At 34.8% G+C, this 21,399-nt stretch overlaps 1 protein-coding gene across 1 annotated transcript in view; it reads left to right on the top strand.

Moving 5' to 3' along the window:
* Positions 1 to 12,178, top strand: part of LOC119656719 (alanine aminotransferase 1-like) — a 29,702-nt gene extending 17,524 nt beyond the window's left edge. Inside the window, exons 3-7 of the mRNA XM_038063246.1 lie at positions 9,851 to 9,940; positions 10,066 to 10,328; positions 10,386 to 10,950; positions 11,004 to 11,262; positions 11,392 to 12,178. Of these exons, the coding sequence (XP_037919174.1) occupies positions 9,851 to 9,940; positions 10,066 to 10,328; positions 10,386 to 10,950; positions 11,004 to 11,262; positions 11,392 to 11,540 (1,326 nt within the window). The 3' untranslated portion in view covers positions 11,541 to 12,178. The remainder of the gene's footprint in view (positions 1 to 9,850; positions 9,941 to 10,065; positions 10,329 to 10,385; positions 10,951 to 11,003; positions 11,263 to 11,391) is intronic.
* The last annotated feature ends 9,221 nt before the right edge of the window (positions 12,179 to 21,399 follow it).

Below are 21,399 nucleotides of genomic sequence, written 5' to 3'. Positions count from 1 at the left end.
AGCTTAATTTCTGTTCTTTTCTCGTAGAAATTTTACAGCAATTTTATTTGTTGCTTTAATTTTTTTCGGTGTTGTTTACCTTCCTATTTTCTGGCATGTTTCAATATCATATGACTTAAACATACGTTAACTGTCCAGTAATTAATCTATCTTAATACTAGGCCTTTATCATTTATTTGGCAGAAGCCCACTTTTTTACCTAAATCCCAGCACGTTAAATAACTCCATTTGCCCTTTTAACCACTTATCTTATATATACTAACGTATTCCATTTGGAGCTCATACAGAAATAAGTGCTTCAGGGCCTCCATTTGTCATATCGCTAATTTGCAGTGTGATTTTCACATTTTTATAACTAAATTGCTCTAAAATCTTTCCTAAATGATTCATATTTGTCTTCCTAATCTCGATCCAACTTTTTTCTCTTAATATTGTTATACCTTTTGAGTTCAAATTTCATTGCATTATCGTCGTAATATCCATATGTACCTCTATGCGAAACAGAACTCACTAACACATGGCAAAACTCATTAATACTTAATTACAAAAAAGAAAATGTATATTTGACTATATTGTAACCACAAAAACTATGACCATGTAGAATCAATTTCTAAACTGAGCATCGAATAGATATGAAGCTCCATCAGAATAAGAAATCATTGCATAATAAAATAAACTTTACTAGCTACCTAGTCTCCCAATCTTTCGAATTATACAATAAAACAAATATAAAAACATTGAGAATAATGATGATTATCTTAAATTGGTTTCATGCATGCATCTTGTTTGTTTCATGACTACAGTTTCACATCGTGTTAAGTTGAACAATGTGTTCTTCATAGCGGTCTATTCAACCCCATTTACTTATGAAAATCATCTCAATTCTACAAAGAGATACCACGTGTAAAAATTTGGCAATTGATGTCGTCAAATTATGTACTATAGATCTACAATAGTTGTTTTTCCAAATTAAATTGTTTACAAGATAGTACAAAACAGTAGCTTTTATCGGTTCTCCGACCCCTAAATGGTGTCAAATAATCTGTATAGATAGTTGCAACCTGTAAACCATTTCTAAGCAATTCCATAAAATATGCCTCCAAATCATACACCGTTCCAACTATTAACAATTACATTCTACTAAACTAGCAAAAGCTCTACATAGCTGTTTCTCTTTCCTATTGCTATAATAGAAGTACAACCGATTTGTTCATTCAAATTACAAAAATGTTTAATTCAATCAACCTTCAATAAGAAAGGATATAAGAAAATAAGACACATCAAGTTGATTTTTGATAGTTTTAATAGGGGCTAATCAATTTCAATCAAATATTTACGTAAATCACAGCAAAGTAGTCAACAGACAAAAAACTGAGTATAATGCTCATATCTCTTTCGGTCGTGGTATGTCAATATATTTTGAAAAGAAAGTGAGGGGACTCAATTTAGCTCGCCTAGCACGAGTTTTACTTAATATACTAAATGGTTCAGCAGAAAAGATTTTTGCAGCCTTTTCTTATTTCACCCATTTGATTCAATTGGATAGTGAGGTTGTTGAGAGTAAGTACCATCGTTTTATACGAAGCTTTACTCAATTTAACTCACTAAGGAATGAGAAATGGGTTAATAAGTCGAATCACATAACACTATATCAGAAGATATTACGTATAGGGTACGCCAGGTATTTGACAACATATTAACTGCAAAACGAAAATTTGTATACTTTTTAGAAAATTTATTGTACTTAAATAACATGTCTACAACAAACAAAGTATCTAGTATGCTGGAGAGTCATTCAATTAAATCGCCTTAGTGACAATAGGTGTTTCAATTCACCGCTGGAAGCGTTTCATGCCTGAATCAGATGATTCTTTTTTATTTGCGGCATTATTGTAGTAATAATTTTTTCAACGAATCAAGGGTATTATAAGGACATCTATTGGTCTCCTGTTCAACAACGTCCTATCCGTAATAATCTAAAATAGTAGGGGGTGAAAATATAGTTTTGTTGAAATACGATTGACCTTCCATCAAGCATAGTTATTGCCTATATAGCGGACTCAAAAACATTAAGTGCTTTCCACATGGCCCTTTTGGTCTTTGAAAGTTAAGGTTCTTCATCAATAATAACTTGGACTTGTTTTGATATTGCTTAGGCATTCTTGATATTTTTTGCGCCTTCCCACATTTTCCATATTACCATCAAACGCTTCAAACTTGAACGAACTTTCTTAAGAAACAATCGAACGACTTTCATGAAGTAGAAAATGTTCAGAGCGTTGCGATAGAAAACAAAAATAAAAGTTTTATTACCGAAGAGTTTCCCAAATACCTGATGCACTGTACCCATATGAAGGGAAATGTATTTTTTATTTTTAGAAAAAATAAAATTATATATTATAATTCCTGCGAACAGTTCGATTAACAATTTAATCAAAAGTAAAAATTCAATTCAAGACCGTGACGGTATCCTAGTATACTTCCCGCCCTGGATTATTAACTTGATTTGACTGTTAAAACTAAAGTAGTCCATCAAAGTATTTTGTGGAAATGTTTTGCTCTGATCGAAACGGATGCAAGAAAAAATGCTCCAATGGGGCCAAAAAATATATCCATCACGAATGAGTCAAACTTGTTCCACAGCTGTGGGAAGCCTACCATCTAAAAAAAATGAAAAATTGTTCCAGGCCACAGTTCAACATCCAACGAAGATCCATACTTATAAATGCCTCTCGAAGCAAATTTTTGGTCAATTGATTTGCTTTACCAAAATCTGAAGGCAGAATTGATGATGCACTTACCATATACAGATCTGGTTACTTGACTGCTAGAAAGCTAGGTAACAAAAACAATAGAAATTGGGCTTTTGAGGAAGACTCGTCGGAGCCGACTCTGCGTGGAATAGAAGAAGGAAAATTGGATCGCTAGAGTATATTGGTGGTATTAGTCACTTAACAGAGCCCACCCGAACTTTGTTAGTGAAGCTCCGAATATATCAGAGCGTTTAGTACGTATATTATTGCTAACTAGCCTAGAACCTGCGACTTTCCAATTTCTTTTTTGAACGTTTTCCAATTTTCATCTTTTTCACGCCAAATGCCCGAATTAGGCAAGCATCTTAATTTAAAAACTTACAAAATCAATCAGTGTTGAATGATGTCTGGCAGCCGTGATGTATTGAGCCTGAAGAAGTAACAAAAACTTATTTTTTCAGTATTTTTGTAGCTGTTTCATGTTTTGACGTCATACCTTGAATAAGAAATTGTCTTATCCCCAAATGCCAATTGATCGTTGTGCAAATCATTCTCTAGTGAGAAGCGGGGATGGATACTACCATCAAATAAATTTACGTTTCTGTTATACACACGGCCTTTTTGAACCTGGAACCCTTCTAGTAAATGCAGTAAAATTCATCCATTCCTCGTAAATTATCGGGTCTGCTTTTTTACAAAAGGCTTCATATTAGTGTTACTTTCGCTTTTCAATCGAGTGGATATAGCTTCTTCAAATGTTTATTTATTGGCTTCCAACTATGACAGCTTAACCATACTGCAAATAATTCTATTAAAGATCGTTTCCCAGCATGAATGAACGAATATGATCTATCTAGTATTTAGGTCCCTCCGGTAACAGCGATGACTCTCTTTACATTCCGGTTGGAATTCTAGTCAATTTGTCAATTGCCCAGTGTTTCATCGGCGAAAAACTTATGGTAGAAGCGTTTCTTCTCATGGACCTTCATTTGCACATCGTTATTCCAAACCAAAGTAACTCAGCTAATGAATCGCTTACTAGGTTTGATGACCCTAAGCGTTGCATAACCCGCTTTATGGATTGTGTTTTGCACAATTTGAAATGTTAATACTTCCATTAACATTACAATTTTCCAGTCCCTACCTTTTGATAACAACGTTTTAGCCAAAGATGTGTTGAACAATTTCCCAACTTTCAGTTCCATTGAATAACACCCATTAAACAATATAGTTGCGGTCATTTAGACATTTAAACTACCTTTATTTCACGTATACTTTTGCTCTTAATTTTATTTGTGCAGAGTAACAATGTCATCTTTTTCTACCCAAAAACACTCTCCGAAACGTATTCATAGCAGCTGAGCGTGAATCGATTGAATTTTAAATTGAAACAGTGAATTGTACATAAAATTGCCATGATGATACGAGCCATTCGAAAAATGATCTTATACCAGTGAGTGCCGGTGATGTGAATTTATAGAGTATGGTGATTTCGAATTTTATGTTTCTGTAACTGCTTAATTATGCACAAACATTTCACCATCAAGCACATACACTTGGCTCGCCCAGACATGAAAGCAGTCCTTCCATCTCTATAGTATTAATGGATCTTCCATTACCAATCCACTGAGATATATGTACATAAATGGTTTAATTGCTTGTTACACCGTGTTACTTGACATTTTCATTTCGTACCAAAAACGAATCAATCTCGCACAACGTTCTCATACATACTTAACTTCAGGGAGATTAACGTTTATTTGGATATCTCAAGTTTGGGTAGTTTTAAATGGGTCCTTAATGCGATTATCGCTATTTATTCCTCATTTGGTTTTCTCTGTTAAGGTTGATATCTGTAGCGAAGTATACCATTTAATTACAGAGCATTATTCTTATCTGCAAATTTCTTTTTTAAAGTTTGTCGTTTCTGGCTAGGCCTTCCACACATCCCAAACAAGTTTTATAGAGGAAATTATTCAAGATTATATTAGTCGTTGAAGGATTTGTCATTCAAAGGGATAATCACCTTTTACAAAAATAGATTTAAATCTAGTGGAAAATGTTTACCATGCATATGATAAGACTAAAAAACACGACGGAAAATCTGAAAAACAAAATTCAATTTTCACAATAACGCTTCGCAACAAGGCCTAAATTGTACAGCTATTTGAAATGAATAATCAAAGACTTATCTGAAGATTAATTGATATTGAAGAGCTAATTGATGGAGTATATTTCTGATGCCGCACTTAGCAATTTTCAACTTGCTTTTTAAGTCTAATGGTGCTGCATATATTGATATAATTTACATTAGCATTTAATTGTAACATTTATCACATGATAATGTTTGATTTCGCTGTTATCAGGTTTTGCGTAGTAATACAAGTCAATGGTGATTACGGCAAAATTTATTCCAAAGATTTTGTGGCAAATATTTTCATACTCAATGTGTAAAGCTATCACATAGCCGAAAACTAAATATTGGCGTCAAAATGTTCAAACTTTCCATTTTCAATTGCTTACAAAAATTATAAATTAATACACACGATATTATGTTTCTGTTAAAAAGCAATGCATCGCAACCTCGATGTCACGCGCTTTCTCAGAGTAAAGGGGGAGACTAAAAAGGTTCTCCTTTTAAGGTTTTGTGTAAAACAAAATCCTATTAAAATAGTTCCCCTATCTGCCTGTTAGTGTGTCCTTTACGCGTTTTTCTTAGAAACGGTTGCAGCAATTGACACCAAATTTGATGGGTATATTGGAAGTATGAACTATGAAAGTGAATACATACTCTAACATAGTGAATTCATACATCGTGAACTCCGAGCGGTAAAAATGGAACCATGAACAACTTTGAAATATTTTTCCACATAAGAAATATACAAAACATTTCATACCTGAAGTGCTAAGCTTCCAATTTTCGCCTTGTTAATATTATTGTTGACCAGTGTATTGCTTAACTTCGTAAAGATTTTCATCAATGTAGTGCAAGCCATAAGCACTAAATAGCTGCCAGATTGATAAAATGAGAGCTTCGTATTCTCATTTCTCTTCTTCTCGCTTTATTTCTATCAAAACCAGATCATCAGACCCTGATAATTGACATAAAAATGTTATCGAATTGATAAGTATTATATTTTCTTTTGATGAAGAATATCGAAGTTCCAGTTTACAGCACTTGCTTACTCTGGAACAATGTACGTTTTCCTTGACCACATAAATTTCGTTTCATGTTACGATCAAGTAAAATAGAAAGTTTATTGTCATTTCAAAGAGTTCACAGCTTATGAGAATCTTATCTGCTTGAGAGTGTTCAAGTATATATACCCAGCCGAGTGTCAATTGTTAGAATAAAATTTTTCATTGATAAAAGTCCTTATCTCATTCGAGTGTAATTAACGATTATACTGTGATACGCCTGGGAAGCAAATATTAGGATTCGCCCAGATTAAAGTTTAAACAAATATAATTTCACGAAAATAAAAATAAAAATTTTCAAGTTCAATTATTTTTATGAGAAGAGCGACTGAACGGAACGAGTTTTTATTACTAAATCGGACAAAATTGTTTTCCGCTTGACGATCAAATTCGGGATTCTACCTACCTTCTAACTTATCACATTTAAGACCAATTTTTCAAATCATTCAGTATATATTTCTACCATCGTAGGCGAGCATAAAGCTTATACAGAATAAGCATACACTATATAGTATTCACTAAACAGCAATGCACCTTTGTCAAAGTTGAGTTGCCTTTGCCCTGGCTGAAATAGAAGAAACTTTGAAATTGTATATGGTATTCTGCAAATACCCCCTCTAATTTCTCCTCAATCATCATTAGGACTCCCTCAATCAACAAAAAGAAGCTAGCAATGCTCAGTTGAAATAAGATATTTTAAAAATGAATTATACTGAGATAATTGGTTCAAATCACAAATATTACTTCTCGTCATGTTGATAATTTATTTCCGATCCACTAAGATTATCGTGATGCCCTCTTAACTATTCCAAAATATTATTTATATTTCTCACGTCAGTGTTAATGCGTTAGGCTTCAAATATTGCTTACATATGTATAAACGTTCATGTATATCATTAGCGTTGGATAGAATTTAGAAGTTCCAATTAAAGCATTTTATCTGATAGATTGCGATAACACCTGTAGTTTTGCAGTAAATATTCCTCATTGACATTCAGTTTTCTCATAAATGGTTCGCTTCTTAGTGTTCGAAGAGAAGGCATTTTTTTCCAGAATACTTATGTTTAGTTTTTTGCAGATTTCATTTGTATTCAAAATAAAATTGTAATACGTAAATTTAATAAAGTTACTTTCAAATTGTGCTATTTCAAAGTGAAAGAGAGATTTTATATTTTTATAAATTCAATATTAAATTTCTATGATTCGAATTGAAAGTAAAAAGTTGTTCCTTTCTTCCTCATGATTGATAGATCAATGACCTTAAAAAAATAGAGCAAAGATTAGCATTTACCAATTTCAAAATGACAACACTCCAAATGGGATCTCGATGATTGGCTTCCGCTGAGGGAATAACCTCTTCAGATAAGTCCCTTGGGGACCCGAGTTTAACCGTCAGAGGTACCCCATAACGGCATAACCGAAATTAGCTCAGTGGGAAAATCGCAAGCAAGTCTTTCTATCAGTAACATATGGTTTTACGTAGAATACAATACATAAGACATCACACTCACTATGTGAACGCACATGTTGTCTAAATTGTGGTTGTCAAAGTACCCCAAAGAGGACATGTAACCAGTATTCTGAGTCTTCCCCACACAAAACACAATCCTGTCTGAAATCAAGGCTTCCTGGGTGAAAATGAGACTGCTGCGAACGTTGTTAAGGAATATACAAAACAAAGTAAATCATGCGCTAATCTGCTAATTGAAATGCGAAAAAGTAAATAAAGAACTATCTACCAAATATTCTCAGTAGAACTGGCGCTAGAAAATATGCCTTTCAATTTAATACTCGCAATGGTTGATACACTTTGGATGGAAGGCTATTTAAAAAATCGTAACACGATGATGCTGTTACGGAGATGATCCCCATCTCCCGCTCAGTGTTCGAATCTCAGCCAGATCATGGATATTTGTTATTTTCCAAAGTTTATAGGAATAGTATATATTGGGCCTACTAAAGGCTTGGGTGCTGGAGTTACTATTCCCCCAATTAAAAATTGAAACTAAAGCCATGTTTAAGGTGTCTTGCAAAAAATTAGAGGAATTTACCAGCAAGGTGTTCTCTAAGTGCGTGCAATACAGCAATGATGACAACGATTTCATTCTGTGAGTGAACGGAATATAAAAGAAGCAATTGACAGCGGTTATTCAGAAGTTGTCAAATTTTGGAAAACTAAATTAGTAAAGAGTCAACTACAAATAATCGAGAGATTGCCGAGGAGCGAAATACGATCACAGCAGTTTTGAATCGTTTGCTAAAATCTAGATGTTTCCAGTATGGCTGCCACAAGATTGAGTACAAAAAATTTACTTCATCGAATTTGCGCATACAATCAACTTCTGGCGCAGAAAAAAAAAAGAAAATTGCTGAATTGAATTAACAATGCGATAATGCGATGCAAAAGCGCTCTAAAGTATCAGAAACGACCGCTAAGCCGTAATTGATGAACAAGAACTGCTGACTCATTTATGGAATAGGAGGAATAGAATTATTCGCTATATACTGCTCTTGCCTTATCAAGTTAATATCCACGGACTCGAAGTGAGAGCGATGCACTTTTTGCAGCTTTTGTCCAACGTATTTACACCTTTCGTAACGTCAGATTCGTTGAACGCTTCAAAATAAGCCTCTGTTTCCTGTTTGATCTCTTCATTCGAGCAAAATCTCCTCTATATCCATCTCTCTTGCGAGCAAAATGGCTCGGTGTCGTTTGTGGGACCTAAAATGTCATATTGACTTGCTACTTTTTACCTTTTTCAATATAATTTATAAAAATGATGTCATGGCCATCCCAAAAAAATACCATCACCTTTCTGACTGTTTTTTGTCCCTTGGGTTGCTTTGGATAGCTTTCGCCTTGTTCTAGTGCTCATATTCATTACTAAATCGTCTCGCTCCTTATGAACGCATGAATTCTCTAAGATTACGCCGAAACATCTCTAAGCAGTGCTCTGCATCTGACAAGATGCGGCAGCCATCGCGCATAAAAATTATTTCATGTGTAAATATTCACGCTTAAGGTTTCGTACCCATTCTCTTAACTTCGTTTACTTTTCGAAATAAATTTCGAATGTTGTTAACCCCGCTGCGCCACACTACCAATGCTTTGGTCAAGGACACAGAAGATAATCATTTCGCTACAGTATATTGCATTATGAAAGAGGTTGCAAATGATCGTTAGAGGCGTTGCCCTAACATGTCAATACCGACTGTCAGACCTTGACCGTCTCCGTACGGGGCTGTTCCTTGTAAAGCCTGTAATATCTGTGGAGTAGCTACTTTCAAATTTTCAGTAGATCCTGGGAATTTAAAATGTTTCCAATGAGTAAAAAAAAGTGATCATTAAGATTCCACAGAATAATAATTGGCGGGGTATTTACGTGGTTCCTGTTGTCGCAAAAATAATAGCTAAAATAATCGTAAAACGCATCCAAGCAAAAATTAGACAATAAAAAATGAGGAGCTTCGCTAAAGTATACGCCAGATTCCTGTGTGTATGTTAAGAGCGACATTATGCCAAGCAAAGCAATCCATTATTCCAGGTTCGCCGGCGTATGAATCGCTCTAGACTTCATGTGGAGAACAGTAAAGGGAAAATGCAAGCTAAAGGACATTGGCAGGAATCGACAAAAAAGGGGATGTAAGTGTAGTTGATGGGCTATGGTCCACATAAGAGTGGTCGCAATCCTATATATTACACTTCATTTTTCTGATGTAGTTCGTGGGCTAAGATGCACGTAGAAAATTCCATTAGATTTTGTGAGTTTCAACTAAATACTGCTCCTGGTAATGAAAGCAGAAGTATTCGACCAAGATGGAACAACGGAAATTACATTAACATTTTTCTAGTGAAATTAAACACAGTTTGCATTAATTTCTATTTCTTTTTTTTTCAGGGCGAGAAGAAACCATTCACAGAAGTTATCCGAGCAAATATTGGAGACTGTCATGCTATGGGACAGAAACCAATCACATTCATCAGGCAGGTGAGCATAAAGACCAAGGAATAAAAGCGGGGAAATTTACATTCAAATGAGTTATCTATTAGAACTCTATAAACTATGAGATTCCGTCCATTAAATAAAAATTCTCGGAATCCTTTGAATCTTAGGTACTGGCTCTGGCTGTGAATCCATCTCTAATGGATAAAGTCGATTACCCAGAAGACGTAAAAGATCGAGCGAAACAAATATTATGTGGATGTCATGGAGTATCTCTAGGTTCATATACTGATTCTACTGGAATTGAAGTGATTCGCCGTCAAGTCGCTGCATACATAGAAGAACGGGACGGTGGTATCCCAGCAGATTTTAATGATATTGTACTGACTGCAGGTGCATCTCCTGGCATAAAGTCACTTCTTGCAATGTTCAAGTAATTAATCAATTTTAAATGAGTTAATGAGAAAATTTAATAATGTAAACTTTTCAGTTGTGTTACCGATGGCAAGCACTCTGGAATAATGGTGCCAATACCTCAATATCCGTTGTACTCAGCGACGATCGTGGAGCAAGGTATGGAGCAAATTGGTTACTATTTAGATGAAGATGCAAACTGGGGACTAGACATCAATGAATTAGAACGTGCAATCAACGAAGGTCGAAAGAAGAGTGCTCCACGTGTTATTGTAGTGATAAATCCCGGAAATCCCACCGGCCAGGTTCTTACCAGGAAAAATATTGAAGAGATCATCAAATTTGCACATCGTCACAATCTGTTCATTTTTGCCGATGAAGTCTATCAGCACAATGTTTATGACAAGGACTCGAAATTCCATTCGTTCAAGAAAGTTTTAACAGAAATGGGAGAGCCTTACAGCAAAATGCAATTGGCCAGCTTTATGTCTTGTTCAAAAGGCTACATGGGTGAATGCGGTATTCGTGGAGGTTATGCAGAAATTGTTAACATGCCTGCAGACGTTAAAGCCATGTTCTTCAAATCACTCTCAGCTCAGTTATGTTCTACAACCATTGGCCAAGCGGCAACATTTTGTATTGTAAGAATTTGATGGATGCATTGGTTGATATTAATTCCAGCAATTAATTTCAGGTCAACCCGCCGAGACCAGGTGAACCATCTTACGAACTGTACGCGAAGGAGAGATCTGATGTTCTTAATTCCTTGAAAGAGAGAGCTGCGCTCGTGCACAAAATGTTCAACTCTTTCGAAGGTTTCAAATGCAATACTGTCCAAGGCGCTATGTATGCTTTCCCACAGTTAACACTTCCACCGAAAGCAATCGAACAAGCCAAGAAAGCGAATAAAGCTCCTGATGTATTTTACGCGTTTGAACTTCTCGAAAACACAGGTAGGCATGTGAGCTCTTAGCACAATAGAGTCTAAATTTATGAATTCCATCTGTCAAGTCGACAAACATTGAATCATCATGACTTGTCATTAATTACTAAAGATTTAATCGAGTTTCTTTGTTATTTAGGCGTTTGCATCGTGCCAGGTTCAGGTTTCGGACAAAAGCCCGGAACGTACCATTTCAGAACAACGATTTTACCACAAACGGAAAAACTAAAGGAAATGCTTCAAAAGTTCCAGAAATTCCACGTTCAATTTATGGAAAAATACAAATAAACGGTCCGCGTATAAACGTATAGCAAATAAAAATCTCCAGATAATATAATGTTTAGTTGATAAAAAATATTCAAATACACTCTTATACTCAAAGCTAACTAGATTTTACAGTGGAACAAGCAATGGAGACATTCTAGTTTATTTGTTTTGCAACTATACGCTGCCAAGTTTACGTATCGTAATTGAACTTAGTATTCAACGTACAAACTTAATTGGCTAAAAGTGGAACACCGTGAGGTGTGCCTAGTAGAATTATTATGTGAGGAAACTAAGTTTCTGATCAGAAAGTAAATCAATACAGATGTTAATGCTAACAGATGCAATTATGTATTAAATTGTTTAGGATGTTAAAGTATGATATATACATGCAAAAAAAAATCTAGAAAATGAATATGAATCATATACCATTTGTTTGCATATCAGATTTGTTTGATTGTTTTTAAATTGACTGTGAAAATTGCATTTACCTTTTGTTACCCATTCGAAAATTAACAAGTGGCACTGTTATTTTATGAACGAAAATTAAAAGACAATAAAATTGGGAGCTTTTGTGTCCGCTGGTAGGCACATGGTTTCATATTAAATTGTTGTTTGTAAATTGTGGAAATGATATTTCAATAAAGTTTTTTGTTTCGAAATTGTGCTTATTCTAAATTGGATTTTATTATGCCTTCTCAGAGCAACAAATTTTTCAATGGGGGTTGAGTAATTCCAAATCATCCTGCTGATTTTATAGATTTGAAAAATTCCTTCTTGTACCATCGATTTGGGAAAGATGACTTGGGCTCAAATATATCTTTTTCCCCAAAGAAGGCTGAACTTACTTTCAATTAACACCTGAGCGGCGCGGATTAACTAGTAGTGAATTATATTTCCATGACTTGATCTCGCATTGAATAGATGCTGGATTTACATGATTATGGAGAGGGGGTTCTGGCGCAACATTTGTATCTATTTTTTCGAGAGGCCCCCATGTTAACACGTTGACCTTCTATGTGGTGGCTTCGTTTTAAGTTGATCTGAAGGTATTATCAAATGTTTATTACTTTAGTACGCCTTTTCAATGAAAAAGAACTCATGGTGCTGCTTTTATAACATTGCAAGTCCCTACCACGCGAGGGCCTACTGTGAAACAAGCACTCTCTATCCACAAAAGAGTTCGTAGGGATGCGCGGAATGTGCAACATAGCATATACAGCGTCAGCGTTACGAGTAGAAAATATATTCCGCTTTAGGAAAAAATCAACTAGAGTATTTTTTTTTCTTTATAAAGTGAAGGTTGGTTGGTATTTCAGAGAATTCACATGTAACAACCGTGATTTTTTTAAAGTTTCGTAGAAGAAACTTTACCAAATGAATTTTGTAGGACCCAATTGATAGATATCAAATTTAATAAATCAGACTTCTTTCCGTTCTGCTTGCCTTTCATAAACTGATACGGAATTTACCTAATCTGCCAAAGTATTTTTAAATGGATGATAAATGTTAAATAGATCATGGTTCAAAATCGTGGCAAAGGACTCCTTACATCTCTACTGTTAACGCCCGTTGCAGAGCCATATAGAGGCCTCCGACCATCTACAAGTCCTTTCGTGCTACTGGATGTGCATCGTGGACGCTACGCTGCACTTCTCGTACTTTTTTCAAGGCATCGGAACTCCAGTGCGTCGCGATAATCCCCGCTCGTTGCCATCAACAGAGCTTTCTGCTTTTTACGTTAATCAATCCGCCTCCATGTTATCGAAATCTCCTAAGTTCTGTAATGGTCATTTAGAACGTAGCTGACAACTTCACCCGTGCCAGAAATAAAGACTCTTTTAAAGGCGACCTAATACTCATCAATATTCTGGGATTGTTCAAATTTTATGTCGTACGCCCAGCAAGAAAATTTTGCCACCGCTGAATACCAACCGAATCATAGAGAAGACTCACGTTGAATTTGATGAGACGATGTTCCGTTCCATTGCGAGCAGATACAGTAGTAACACACAAGCAAAAGTAAATGATCAACAGATAATGGTCCCTTTCGGGGCTGCTGTCAGCATTTTTTTTTGCTACGCATTCAGAAGACAACTCTTAAATTTTGCTAATCGCGATGTGGTCGCTTAATTATGCGCAATGTAAATGCTGTAAACCGAAAATCCAAAGAAGAAAGTGTAAATGTATTTTTTATTAGGACACACGTAGATATGGCCCGAACTCGACCTGTCAACGAATCTCGGAAATTCTTGTTCGGACCATAATGGCAAGTGTTGGAATTAATTTGATAAAATCGATCCAGCAATTCCTCAGCAAAATGAAAAGAAGTTTTGAATAAGTTGGAAAACCGGCAATTGGACGCTGGTCTGCATCAGCAACTATTTACACAAATAATTTGCTCTGCAAAGTACTCTATCGATTATAGCTAATTCCATATGCTTTACACTAGTAGTTCAACATTATTAGCAAATGTGAAGAAGTTCACCAAAAACAGATACAAAACGGGGCTTACCTTATAACAGCAAAGGGTAAAAGAGCTGATGTGAAGTAACTTCTTCATATATGGGACTCTAATATTTCACTCGAATGTCAATTATTCTCATTATTTATGACGTCACAATCTTATTTGCTTAGCTTTTGATGCAATAAATTCGGGACAGTTTATAAAGTTGAACTACTACAACTTTGGAACTACTGACCGGTTTTCCATGGACCTTGGGACGTGTATGCGACTGTTTGCCCCACATGAAAATAATGAATGAAAATTTTTTTACATCCACCTTTGCATATATGGGGGCCCCCCTTTAAACTTCACATAAATTTATGTCATTCACTGTATGCGTGGGATTTCATAGTTCCCATATGTTCACCGAATTTCGTTCGGATTGGTTTAGCTGTTTTGGAGAAAAGTGTGTGTGAAAGACAGTCAATCGAAATTTCTTGATTTGCCTTCACAGAAAAAAATTAGTGGGAGTTTCGACTTTGAACTTTAAGGGATGGGGAAGAAAACTGTTGACTTTGAAAAGTCTCCTTTAGTTGATCGAGAAAAGCTAAGAGTTCTTTTGCTATGAAGTACGGATTAGTCATCTTGGAACTTTTCCTTAAAGGAAAACCAAAACTCAGTAATTACGAACTAAACAACCCTAGCACTTGTCGGCTAAATATATTTACTGGGGCACTAAATCCTAAATTTATTATGTAAAACACTATCGTCCAAACAGTTTGTAAATGAAAGCTAAGCATTAACAAGAGCATGGAAAATATGGATTTAAGGGAGTGCTTTTCCACAGGCATGGACCGACCTGAATTGCGAACTCTTGGCTGAACCGCCCGAACGAATCTAATGTTGATTTATCTAGAATCACCAATCACATAAAACAACGCATACCGAACGTTCTGCAATTTGAAGAGATATTAAAACATAAACCATACAAATAAAATACATAGTCTTAATAAATTTATCAATAACTTTATACATGCAAGTCTTCGTTTTATGATAATCATATTTTTATATATACATAATATTGAATGTAAATTTATAACAAAAATATATGAATAAGTGGCTAAACTAATTTTGTACAATATTTTAACATAATATATTATAGTGGTTTACCTCAATGTAATGCATTTTATCTAAATTATTGGAAACAATTTCCCTATACATTGACATTTAAACTAACAGAGAACAGCACGGAAAACTATTTTATTCAGAAACTAAACAGTTGGAATACGAGAATAGATTCTTATCTGGAAGAAGAAGAGTTAATATTACATAAGTTACAATTTCTTTCCTTTCTTGGTTTTCCCCTCACAATTAAGTTGAATATCTAGAATCATTTATTCTGCATCAAATTGTTAAAAACAAAAATAACAACATATCTGAATGAGAAAAATAATCATTAATCTTAAATTCATTTATACTTGATGCTACATATATATTTTTATTTTAAGATAAATTTAAATATTGTTAAAAGTAATAGTCTATCTACTTAGTATTACGTTCAGATATACTTCAAAAGTTTTCGTCTCTGTTTAATTCAAACATGTTTTACTGAAATATACTGAGTGCAAAAATAACAACGTATAATTATGTATAAATTGTATTTGAATCAATACAATTGAGATAATTCGTTTGGCTAACATTAACCAACACTTCATAGAATTTAATCAAATTAAACGAACTCGTTATACAGAAATTGAATTCAAGACTAACTTTCCTGTTTTATTTGCTGTGAGAAAATACTATCTAGTTTCTAGTTTTTTTTTTTACTTTCTAAAAAGTTATGTACAAATATTGCAATTTTTGTATTTTTTCTGGGTTTTGATTCTGTTTCTTTTTTTGCAAATGGATAATAGAACTTTTTAGTGACTCTTAAGTATGTCTTCTTCACTTTTTATCATTTTAAAAATTTATAGATTAGATTAAAATAATAAATAATTGAGGACGATTTAAAAAACGTTGAGCAAACCGAATTGATTCATTCTAAAAATTTTATTTGTTCCTGAAAATTTTTGCTTGCCAAGCTTGTAGTTTGGACGGTTTCACTATAATCTCATAACCTTCAATTTTCAAGTAGAAGCTTCACTCTAGGCCTCGACACTGACTTTGAAACCACTTGTTTTCCACGTTTAGCAGCACCACCACTGATGTTCTTTTGGCTAATTGGGTTGATGCTGCAAGTCAGACTATTCATACTGTCATTTATTCGTTATTCTTCTACCTAATAGGGTTGCAGGTGAAAGTCAACCAGTTTTTATACGGATATATTAAAAATTACTTGTATATTACGAAAGGCTTGTTATTTGGTAGTAGATGCATTCATCCTTTTCAACGATGACGAGCTCTTATAGCATTTTAAATTCTGATGGAATATTAAAACATCTACGAACACTACTGTTCTGTGCAAATACAAATGACTTTTACATTGTTGTTCCTCATATTCTATGAGCCGATTTCGGGCTAACTTTTTCATAGAAGTTTTTTCCACAACTGTACTATGCTAGTGTTACGATGAGACAAACAATGGCCAATTGTGCCTGAAAATCGGTAATTGACGAGACCTAAAGACGAATTTATGTGTCTTGGAAGCTGAAAAATTAGGTAGAATTTCTAAGTAGTACGTCTTATGATAAATAGACACTTTTTTGGTGTCAATTACTCAAATCTTAAAGCATCGTTCAGATGCAGTCATAAAAGCACACAAGGACCAGCTATACCCGATGTAAAATGCGAATTGCACCTCAACTTGCTTACCCAAATAAAGACGGGAAACTTCAGCAACATTTCTGCAAAGAGAAATTTCTTACATAACTGGTAAGAGATAAATACACACTCAAGGTAAATCGCCTTTAAAATTGTAGCACATCGACATGCGCCTGTTGTAACATAACAACGCAATGTGCTTGGCGCCACTTCTGTTGACTTTTACAACACTTTCGAGAAGAGCAAATCTCATTCTAAGCGCTTCCTCAACAAAGGAAATAGAATAATATAAATGTGACTTCAAAGCAACTTGAAAAGTTCAACGAAGCTGTATGTGCTGATACGTTTTTTTCTTTTTTCTTTCCTGCAATACCGTTCCCGAATTGTAAAAAAAAGTGGTTTCGAGACGTAACTTTGGAAAAATAGTGTCCTAAGTGGAAATATACCATTCAAAGAAATATTCTAAAAGTTCGTAAGTTATCAAAAACGAATTAATAGATTTAGGCCGAAGAAATAATCAAACTTCCAAAGGTTCTCATGCAAACACTATCTAGTTTTATAAAAGAAACATTCTTCATCAACTTCATTTAAATGAAGACTGTATTTAATTTCGAATATTGGGTTTCAAAGTATTTAAAAACGAAGAGAATCCATTCTATTGGAGAAGATTTTAACAATAAACAATTTTTAATAAAAAATGTTTTTTAACTTGAAATTTATTATTAAAGTTTCACACAGCACAAAATTTCAAAAGCGATGAGGTCCTCTATGGTGAATATGAATAAATGCTAACTGCACAAACTTTAGAAAAACATTCGATGATTGGCACTATAAAACCTAAATTGATGATTATACGGCAAATAATGCTGTAACTTCAAGATATGGCTGAATTATGTCAACCTACTGTAGATACGTCACAAGCACATACTTATATATAGGATCGAAAATATTACAGCAAGTAATAATCTTACAAAACAGAATGTAAACAATATATAATCAGGAGAGATGAAATTATAACTTCGAACACGAGTTGCAATTCAAAAGAGGGGATCATATCGAAAAAAAACGAATTCTGAAGACAAAAGGTACTCTTGGACCAGAAAGGAAACATAACCATAATTGGAGGGAAGACTCGAAGCTAAATAATCCATATACCATATATACCAATGAACTAACCCATGTGTCAAGAAGAGCATATAACAATATCTAACAATCCTACTCGTAATATGATGACAGAAAACTTGTCTAACTTACCTCATGTTCGAGATATGAATATTCAACAAGATTGAACTCTGAAAGATAATTTCAACAGTTCTACCGAAGCAGTATACCTGTAAATTTGAGTATAAGGAAATGAGTACGGATCAAATAAGAATAGACTGTCGATACGTGCGTTTAACATAATCCAATAGAGTCGAATTCCCGTTTTTACCGTTGTTGGCAGCTTCTGTATGTTTACAACCCTTTACAATTCTTCAAAGAGGCGGCAAATTTTGTTTATACTTTGTCCGTACTAGTTCAAATTAATAATAATAATAATCGTTGGCGCAACAATCCATATTGGATCACAAAGCCCTGAAGTATGTTAGAGCACTTCATTCAAGACCGTAACGGTACACTACAGTTCACTGTAGAGAAGACAATGTGGTCACCATTGCGCTCGTCCGAGATCATCACCCTGATTTGACTCATTCACAGCTGAGTCGACTGGTATCCAATATCCAGTCACGATAACAAATCGCTCTTCCAGCAGCTTTATTTAGGCGCCAAAGATTTGAGACACATTTCGATCAAGCATATATTATACAGAGCAAATAAATATTTACAAAACGATTTTGGACATTTTTTACCGATTTCGTTGGTAACTTAAGGTATTTACAGAGATATAAAGTACACATTTTATGAAGGAGACGAGAAGGATTCCTAGATGGAACAAACTATTATGGGTGCCTACAGGATACTAATACGCCTGCTGCTGCTATATGGTTGTGGAACTTAAAAAATTAGACGAATTCAAGCAGGAAATTCTTTGAAAAGCAAGCGGAGTCCTATCCCAAAGAAAAACATGAATAAGTAGGAAATAAGAGGTTCCCAATCCAAAACTGAGATAAATTTGTCTTCGTTTTTGAAGACATTTCGCATTTTAACTAATTTTAGAGCCACGGTGAACGCTCTTTGGTTTATGTGGTACCCAAATATAGACACTTCTTTCAAATTAGAAAATTCACATAACGTTCTCAAAAATTTTACATATGATGGTGCAAATGATAAATACCGACCAATAAAACATTATTTTTTTTCCAAAAGAATGGTAAAACATGGTATACTATGATATTTAAAAAGAAAAACGACATAATTTCCTTTTTTGGCTGCAATTTACTTTATTTAAACAAACATCTTATTTCAGGAATCAATCGCCCCATTGTTAAGTATTTTTTAGAAAGGAACCAGAAGTATGGCAACGGGAAACCCCCGTTAACTCGTCTTGAATAACCTATTTATGATTAGGATCGAGAATGGTGAATAAAATCCTACAACATACAAAGGAAGATTCCGGATGGTTGTAATCACTCCCCCCTCCCCCCCATCACAGAAATGACAACGCTGAATACAATGGTACACAAACTGTTTACATCCCTATCCGTGCAGAGCGATTGTAAATAGAGGAGGAATATATCATCGAATCCAGGGTTAAGAACGGCTTCCAATCATCGATCACGGAAAGTCTCTTAAGAAAAAAAAAGAGAAACACCATGGAGTGCGAGCTCTGACTTCCCCCCATAGCAACATCGAAGTGAAGAGAAGAAAAAGGGTCACGTTCTCAACGGCTTTGTCAAAATTCAAAAAAGTGATGAGGATTGACTGGTGTCATCCAGTAGGATATACTAGATTAAAACTAGACCAGGATCTCAAAAAACCTGAAATTGAAACATGAGTCCAACGGCATATCTAAAGTAATGTGTCCAAACTGCGAGAAGAGTTATATAAAACGAACCAAAAGATTGATTTCAGTACGTTGGGGAGGACACGCGAGAGAAGCTGAATTAGTTGAAATAAAAGGAAGAGCACTTCTCTGAAATCGATGGTAGCATAACACATCTTAGGGGAAGTTCATAACATCATATAGGACGAAGTGAGCATAATTAGGGAAAGCAATAACAATAGAAAACTAGATGCATAGGAGAGCCTGGCAATCTTATATGAACGAAAGAGAAAAAGACTAAACCATGAAACAGGAAATATTCAATCGGAACTGCTCACCCATGTGACAAATAATTCCCAAATTCTATCAACCCACTGGTTTCTCTTGACTGTCTAATTAGAATTTTTCCAAGTAATTAAGACATACCGAGGGCAATCCTGACCACATTGCGTATTATAGGATACTATAATCCTGTAGGGTACTGTTACGGTCTTGAATGAAGTGCTTTAACACAATTCAAGGCTCTGGTCCAATTGTTGCACCAGCGATTATTAATATTATTAATTAAGAGATACAAGAACGATAAAACATAAAAATAGACGGCAAATCTATAAGTACCTATAAGAGTACTCAAGAAGGGCACAACTGGTGCCCGGAATACGCAAATAAAATTAATAAAATTCAGTCCCGTCGTAGGAAAAAACAATCTCTTCGAGGCTAGACGTGAATAAAATAGACAACTTTAAACTGATGAAGAGAACAACTGATTCTTGGAATACGCTATTTATTCAAACAAAGCAAATTTTAGTCAAGAAAATAAGATTTTTTTCTTTTCTTTCCCAATACTGGCTACTAAATCACTCAGAAAATGACAAATTTGATGATTTCATTAAAATAAAATTTTAATCTGAAAAAGAAAAAAGAGACGAGTACGGTTTCGTCCAGTGCGAAGAAAACTCATCAGTCGCTGCCTCATCTCTGCCCTGCGATCAGCGTAACTGAAGCGATTCAAGGGTGTTGTTTGCCCATTTATATTAATTCGCAGACACACGACATGGGTGCGAATTATATTCAACTTGACAATTACATAGAAGTTCGGGCCTAAGCCGGCCAAAGTTAAACTAATTATTTATTTTTGGAATTCAGATGGTCTACTTGATGGCGGTGCTCTCAAAGCAGAGGTGAAGCAGCGTCTGATGAATTGCCTCTGCCCTGGACGAAACCGCAGTCGACTGTTTTTTTTCTTTCTCTTTCTAGTATAAATGGACGAAACGAAAGCATCAATTTTACAGTAAATACTAAATTAAATATAAATTAAAGAGAACTTAATGGTCGAGCATCGAGGAAAGAAAAAATTTTGCTGAGATCCCCAAACTCTTAAGTGAATTTAAAGTCAATTATTGTATCCATGAATGATAAATTGTCATATTTGTTCCGAAATTGCTCGAAAGGGAGATGAAAGTGACTGACGATTCAGGCAAACGAATTGCTATAACTTGTGTTTAAATTTCTGATGGAGGTCACGCCATCCCATCAGAATTAGAAAATAAATTACCATCGCTATAACCACCTCTGTTGCGCAAGTGTAGTTTTGCTTAGAATTACACAAATATATCTACAATCCCAAAAGGAAAATTTTGAGGTGCAAATCATTTGTTATGTTTGTAGTACTGCACTAATTCAGCGCCTCGAAATGTTCCTATTGATCTAAAAAGGTAATTGTGTAATATTAAATGAAACTACATTTTGCAGAC

Source organism: Hermetia illucens, chromosome 5 (assembly GCF_905115235.1).
Source record: "Hermetia illucens chromosome 5, iHerIll2.2.curated.20191125, whole genome shotgun sequence".
Classification (NCBI taxonomy): domain Eukaryota; kingdom Metazoa; phylum Arthropoda; class Insecta; order Diptera; family Stratiomyidae; genus Hermetia; species Hermetia illucens.
Note: the sequence above shows the minus strand (reverse complement) of the source record. Positions and strands in the feature narration are given on the sequence as shown.